The sequence below is a fragment of the Nicotiana sylvestris genome, chromosome 2 (genome assembly GCF_000393655.2).
Source record: "Nicotiana sylvestris chromosome 2, ASM39365v2, whole genome shotgun sequence".
Taxonomy (NCBI): domain Eukaryota; kingdom Viridiplantae; phylum Streptophyta; class Magnoliopsida; order Solanales; family Solanaceae; genus Nicotiana; species Nicotiana sylvestris.
In genome coordinates this window covers 194439446-194445808 of record NC_091058.1, presented here as the reverse complement: position 1 = coordinate 194445808, position 6363 = coordinate 194439446, and the positions used below count along the sequence as shown (strand labels likewise).

Genomic DNA, 6363 nt, shown 5'->3' with positions numbered 1-6363 from the left:
CAAATTAATTGGAAATCAGCGGACTCTAGAAAGTAGTACTGACAAGAACTACAACAGCAAGCTCTTAATCCAAAATAACTTTTTATTACAAAGTTATTAAATTTGCATGATTCATTTATTCAAAATGGCAACCCATTATTATGTTTAATTTTCAAAATTTTAAATTGAGATTAGGATTATTAAAGATGGAACTATATTTAGATTGTAGGATGGAACTATATTTAGATTTTTTGCTATAAACTATAAAAGGTATTTATAGGATGTAATATTTTAAAATGATATTTATTTAATATAAATAGGGTACTAACCTATTCTATAGGTGGTAAAATTTCCTCAAATTAATTGGAAATCAGCGGACTCTAGAAAGTAGTACTGACAAGAACTACAACAGCAAGCTCTTAATCCAAAATAACTTTTTATTACAAAGTTATTAAATTTGCATGATTCATTTATTCAAAATGGCAACCCATTATTATGTTTAATTTTCAAAATTTTAAATTGACATTAGGATTATTAAAGACAATAGGTTGGTATATTATGCCTGGAAAACTCTTTCCCATTGTTTGGTCATTGGACTGGCCACCAAAATATAAAATTATGCACGCGTTTGTTTGTTTCATAAAATTATACAATTTTCAGGAAACATGGGTTTGCTCTTTTGTTCTTACCCATCAACAAAAATTTCTCTGATCTCTAGACTATTTTTTGCTAGGTTTATCTCCCTTGGCAATTGCTTGAAACTTTCGACCAAAAAAAGAAAGATCAGCAACATTTTCAGACACGGATAAACTAGAAAAAAGGAATAGAAGTCTTTATCTTATTTAGCTGGAAGAGAGTGACAACATCATCGTCTAATAACAGACGCCAAATTCAAATCCTAGTATAAGCAGGCAAAAGAAGACTAAAACCAACAATTCCACCAAAAGTTCTCTTCAAAAGTGAAACATGAACAAGCACATGCCAGCCCTCCCAACACAAGCTTAAACTTCAGCAAATCTGGCATTAAATAACAAATGATAAGTGAGATACAGTGTAGAAGACTACATCTTCTAAGCAGATTTATCTATGAATATTCAATTTAAGTATATGCTTACCCCAACTCAGAGAGCTTCAAGTGAGCCTCAGCATAGTCAGCAAAGAAGGCGTCTTCATCCTAATATAAGCAAAGAGTTGCTCCTATCAGTCATGGAGCAGGTGTTTTCAACTTTAAATGAAAGAAATTTACAGTTTATATATACTGACCGCAGCATATTTCTCAACAAGGGGGCGGAAAGCAGGATCAGAAAGGAGAGCCTTGTCTGAAGGCAACTGCAAAAGCCCTTCTTTCTCCCCACTCAAAAGTTCCCTGCAATAGCAATTATGTCCCATAAGCAAGATCGACAGATGATAGTTTGCAGTAACACGGTATTCCACAAAATTGAGAACTGAAAAAATAAACATATTTGACGGTAGTCTTACGAAAAGTATGAGTTGTCAAAGATGAGGGGATTGGTAGTCCAAGGTCCCTCGAAACCAGAACGTTCCTTGTGGCACCTTCCCTGGAGCAAATTGCAATAAGAAATAAGTACTTAACAACAGAAGCTTGTCTGCTCAAGACAAGTAGGTTTAAACAGAATAAAAGCAGGCTACAAACCAAGGTATGGCCACCAGAGAGTGCAACAATATCCTTGTCAGATAGACCCATTTGCTTCACAAACACATCTCTCAAGTGGTCAGAGCCTGCATTAGGTTGACAGATGATATCAAGGAAGGCAAATCACAATAAATCTTAAGCTCCTTTTCCGATCTGTTTCGCAGTCAAATTGTGCTGTATAAAGCTGTAGAGACAATTCTCAAAGGAAGAACTTACCCTTGGTGGCATCAGGCAAGCGACCTTCAACTGGTGGCTCTGTCTTGTCCTGTTAAGATAGAAATCTAGTTAGGTCCAGATCTCGCCAAAATAAACAATTTTAACATTGGCACAATAAAGTCGCAAACAGACCACCACAAACATGTTGAATCATAAAACATGGAGTATAAAAAGAGGCAACAAAATATACAAACAATATGGAATTTAGCAACAGAACCAACAAAAAATCAGCATTGATGTGTGCACACAAGCTGACTCAGAGACCACCAATTGTCAGTAAACATAAATTAGCATCTAGTTGGTATATATATGACTTGGAATTCCTTAGTTAAGAGCGACGGACATGGCCCCATTTGAGGATATAAGTAACACCAAGTATTTCTTAATTGAGCAGGAAAAGGAAGATAAGGGCGTAGGAATCATCAAACTAGAATTTAATGCAGGAAGTTCTTTAGACATACCCTTGTCACTAGTGAAGCATATGCATATCATAATGTCTTGGCTAACCATTATCAATAAGGCAATATTTCACTAAGAATATTGGCAAAGATTTTTTGCCAAAAGTGTAAAATCTGGATAAAGGCTCTCACTATCCAATGTCATTACGTCCTTGCTGATAAGGCCTCAAGTTGAATAAAGTACAATTCATTACACATGTCAAATAAAATTGCTAAAGGCTGCAGAGAGCCTCACTAACCTCTCTACCAGGGTGAAAGGGAACATCAGGTCCTCCAGTAACTTCAACAGCAACAACTCCAGCTAACTACACAAAGAAATAAATAACAAGTCATTTCTGCACTTTGATTTAGCAAATAAAATACATAAAATACCAAAACTAACAATCAAGAATACATACTTGATAGAAATCACCATATGAGAGGATAGGAAACTGCTCCTTGATGGGCTCCAAGAGTCTGATAGCAATGTCAATACCATTGTTTGCTCCATGTCCTTGCTCAGCCTTGAACCTCATGGTACCGAATGGACCTCCAGTTTTGGAGCACACATCATAGGTACCAGCAGAGTGCCATCTGAGACAACAGAAATTATTTTGAGAGCCACAAAAAAAAAATTCTTTTTTCCTAGGAAAACTTTTCTAGGATAAAAAAACATCCATCATCCCAATTTACAGGACACTTCCTATTTCAACTATTCCAAACTGTATACAACCATTCCCCCTTTAATATACAAAATTCCGAAAAATAAAATTCACTAAACTATTTGATCTCATGTTTTCACCATCAAACTAACCATTCAGCCATTATTCAAGTCATATTCCTACACTTATGTCAAATTAGCATATTAAACACTGTGCCCAATGGAGGAAAAATTCCTTTTCTTTTATTAATTGAGTAATCTGATAGCTTCTTTTGTTCTTTTAAGCATTTACAAAAAAGTAAAAGGGGAAATGAAATATGGACTAGCAGCAAGAAATCAATTGAAGAGAACATACGCAAGACGGAGCATAAGAGGAGCGCAATTCTTCTCAGCAATGAGTCCTCTGAGTTTCCTCTTACATTTGTCAACAGCCTTGAGGTACTCCTCGCTTACAGTGGGATAGCACTTACCCATAGCAATTGTTCTACACAACATTCAAACACAATAAGATCCAGGTTTCAGAATCCAATACACATACAAGTATTAACAGATCGTATGCCGTCAACAGTTACCATACATATCTATTGTTAGATTAGATCCAGAAGGCGTATGTATATGTCAAAAAAACCATTGTAGTTGGAATAAACAAAACACAAATATAATGTGTAAACATATCTTAGTTAAAACCTTTGGTCAAACTAAATCATAGTTAAAACACTTATGCACGTCATTAGCAATAAAAAATCTATACAATTTTTGAAAAAACTAAGAACAAAAAAAATTGATATAATGTCTTTAAAACCATGGATCCGCCAATATTAGGAGCACATAATCCATAAAAATGTGTTCCAGAAACTAAAACCACAAAGAACTTTAGATTAAAAATCTATACAAATTTTAATTTTCAAAAAAACATACATACACATATCTTTCACACCATTTAACCAAAAAGAGTTTGAAAACTTTAGTCGACATAAAGTTTAAATAAAATAAAATAAAATAATAAGAATTAAAAGAATGCTGTGCTGCAGATCAACTTCATCAATTGATCCGAGTATGTAAGTAACACATAATTAAAAAAAATAGTCTACAGATCAAAATAAAAACGTAGTTAAAACATATAAACACGTTTCATTTAAAATTAATCTACACACACATTTCACAACATTAAAGGCCATAAAAGAACTTGAAAAATATAATGAAGAATAAAAAAAGTGAATAAAATAAATATAATTAAAAAAACACTCAAATACAGTAGCATTAGAGATCTGAAGATAAATGAAATATAAGAACCTAAAGAAACTGATATAATCGAGTCGAGGAGAAAAGGCAAAACGTTAAACCCTATAAAGAGAAAATGGCACGAGGAGACCACAATCAGTGGAAATGGGGGATATAAAGGGTTTTGAATTGAATTGAAGGAAGAGAATGTTCTAGTAGGTGAATGTGGACCGTAGGATTAAGGATGATCGGGCGGCTTAGATTGAGATATGAATTGAACGGTTGAGATTTTGGTTTTTTTGTAAGGGTAAAGTAATCTATGGATTCGTTGTATGGTTGGTGAGTGAATTGAAAATTGGAGGAAAGTCAGATGAAGGATTCTTTGTTATGTGTGTTGGATTTTTGTGTATCGTGGACGTGGACTGCATCACATCAAGGGGACTTTGAGTATTTATGAAATGACTATAACGCCCATAAAAAAAGAAGAAGAAAAGATTGTCTTTTTGGTTTCAGATTGATACTATTATTTTTGCGAGCTCGTATTTTTTGCCATATTTTAAGAAATATATTTTTGTTTTTTATTGATAAACTTACGTTGAGCAGTTGTATATTACCTAAAAAAATGAAATACTCACAAAAATTGAAGTCCATTTACGTGCATGATTCCATCTTCACTTAATATTTTCTAAATATTCAGAGTTTCTATTGAAAAATATTTGTTATCTATCTAAAATTGTAAAACTAAGGTTACAAAATAATTTTTAAATTTAAGCTTTTATGTAACTAAAATTCTACTTTTTTTTAGAATGGACAAAAATTGCATGGTAAAACTTCAATTTGGAAGGATAGAAAAAGGGTTTAAAAGAATAAATACTTATCTGCACTCGGTATTTATACTAAATCGATTAAATTTATCTTGATTAGTGATTTAATGAAATAAAAATTGCATTAATTGATCATGATTAGGTGATGAAACTCTATGTGCAACACATATTATATTTCTATTGGTTTGATGCAAACATCAAGCGCGTGTATATTCTTCCTGTTCAAATGAGATCTCATTAAAAATTACTTTTACAGAATGCTTAAATTCATGATCTTTATTACAATTTTTTATTTCTTCCTTGAACATAGCCAAATTTCTCTATACACATATGGAAAATCCCTTAATCACAAATATATTTTCAAACTATTAGTGAAATACTTTTATGCCAAGATTTTTTCATGATTCTTTTAAGAATTATTCTTCTAGATTTATTCATGATTTTTATTTTTCCCTCTATTTATCGCAACCTAACACATATTCCTTGATATAATTGTTATGCTCTTCAAGATTAAAAAAAAAACATATAATATGACACATCAATAGAAGCATATACAGGGTAGCCAGGTCATTTCACAATGAAAATATTTAAAAACAAATGTGAACGCTTGAAGCAATGGAAGATTCCCTTCAAATATTGAAACTAATCTCACCTAGCCGTTTTCCTCAAATCTCTCACTGCCCAATCGTTTTTCACAGCATGGCATGAAAATGGCCACATGTGGGTGATCAAAAGGAGCTGTCAGCACCTGACCAATAAAGTTTTAGCAGCCTTTTGTTGACGTTGACAGCAAAATGATGAATAGGACAAAACCACGTAGGTTTTGGAAGAAAGTGAATGGTATGGTCCGAGACTAGAGGCAACTTGGCCGTCTAATTGCCGCTGCTCGTGGATCTGTCTCTCCACGTGTGGAGGTTAGACTAAGAGCCCGTTTGTACATAAGGAATTCTTTTTTCTCAAAAAATTTACTTTTTTTCAAAATTAGTGTTTCGGCATAAGATTTTTAACTTTTACTTAAAAATAAATTTTGAAATTTTTTAAAAATTTTAAAAACTCCAAAAAATTATTAAAATTTTCACTCAGATCACTCACAACAATTCAAAAACAACTCAAAATTATATTCATGTCCAAACACAACTCTAATTTTCAAATATTATTTTCACTTGAAAAAAAAATTACTTTTTTTTTAAAATTTTACAATTCTTATGTCCAAACGCCCACTAAAAATATTGGATTGATAAGTAAGTTTAAGTTGTATACAATTTTTACACTATTAGTTTATTTTTAACTATTGTAACATGTAACCTTTTTATTTTTTAGAATTATAAATTTCATATTTTAAGAAGACTTAGGTTTTATTTGTTTGCACTT

The 6363-nt window shown here is 32.4% G+C and overlaps 1 protein-coding gene across 1 annotated transcript; it reads right to left on the bottom strand.

The window, feature by feature from the left end:
- Positions 1-800: 800 nt before the first annotated feature.
- Positions 801-4540, bottom strand: LOC104221831 (L-ascorbate peroxidase 2, cytosolic). The gene is made up of 10 exons (XM_009772965.2): positions 4241-4540; positions 3303-3431; positions 2706-2880; positions 2547-2612; positions 1850-1898; positions 1634-1719; positions 1459-1538; positions 1243-1345; positions 1095-1153; positions 801-996 (listed from the first exon to the last, which is right to left on the bottom strand). Exons 2-10 carry the CDS (start codon positions 3419-3421, stop codon positions 981-983), a joined length of 753 nt encoding a protein of 250 aa, XP_009771267.1. The 5' UTR covers positions 3422-3431; positions 4241-4540; the 3' UTR covers positions 801-980.
- Between the last annotated feature and the right edge of the window lie 1823 nt (positions 4541-6363).

What these genes read in the sequence shown, in the direction of transcription:
- LOC104221831 (XM_009772965.2), bottom strand. Translation starts at nt 3,421, where the DNA reads ATGGGTAAGTGCTATCCCACTGTAAGCGAGGAGTACCTCAAGGCTGTT. An exon ending in CTTGCCTGATGCCACCAAGG is followed by an intron (nt 1,720 to 1,849) that starts GTAAGTTCTTCC and finishes AACCTAATGCAG; the next exon opens with GCTCTGACCACTTGAGAGAT. An exon ending in TCTCTGGTGGCCATACCTTG is followed by an intron (nt 1,539 to 1,633) that starts GTTTGTAGCCTG and finishes AATTTGCTCCAG; the next exon opens with GGAAGGTGCCACAAGGAACG.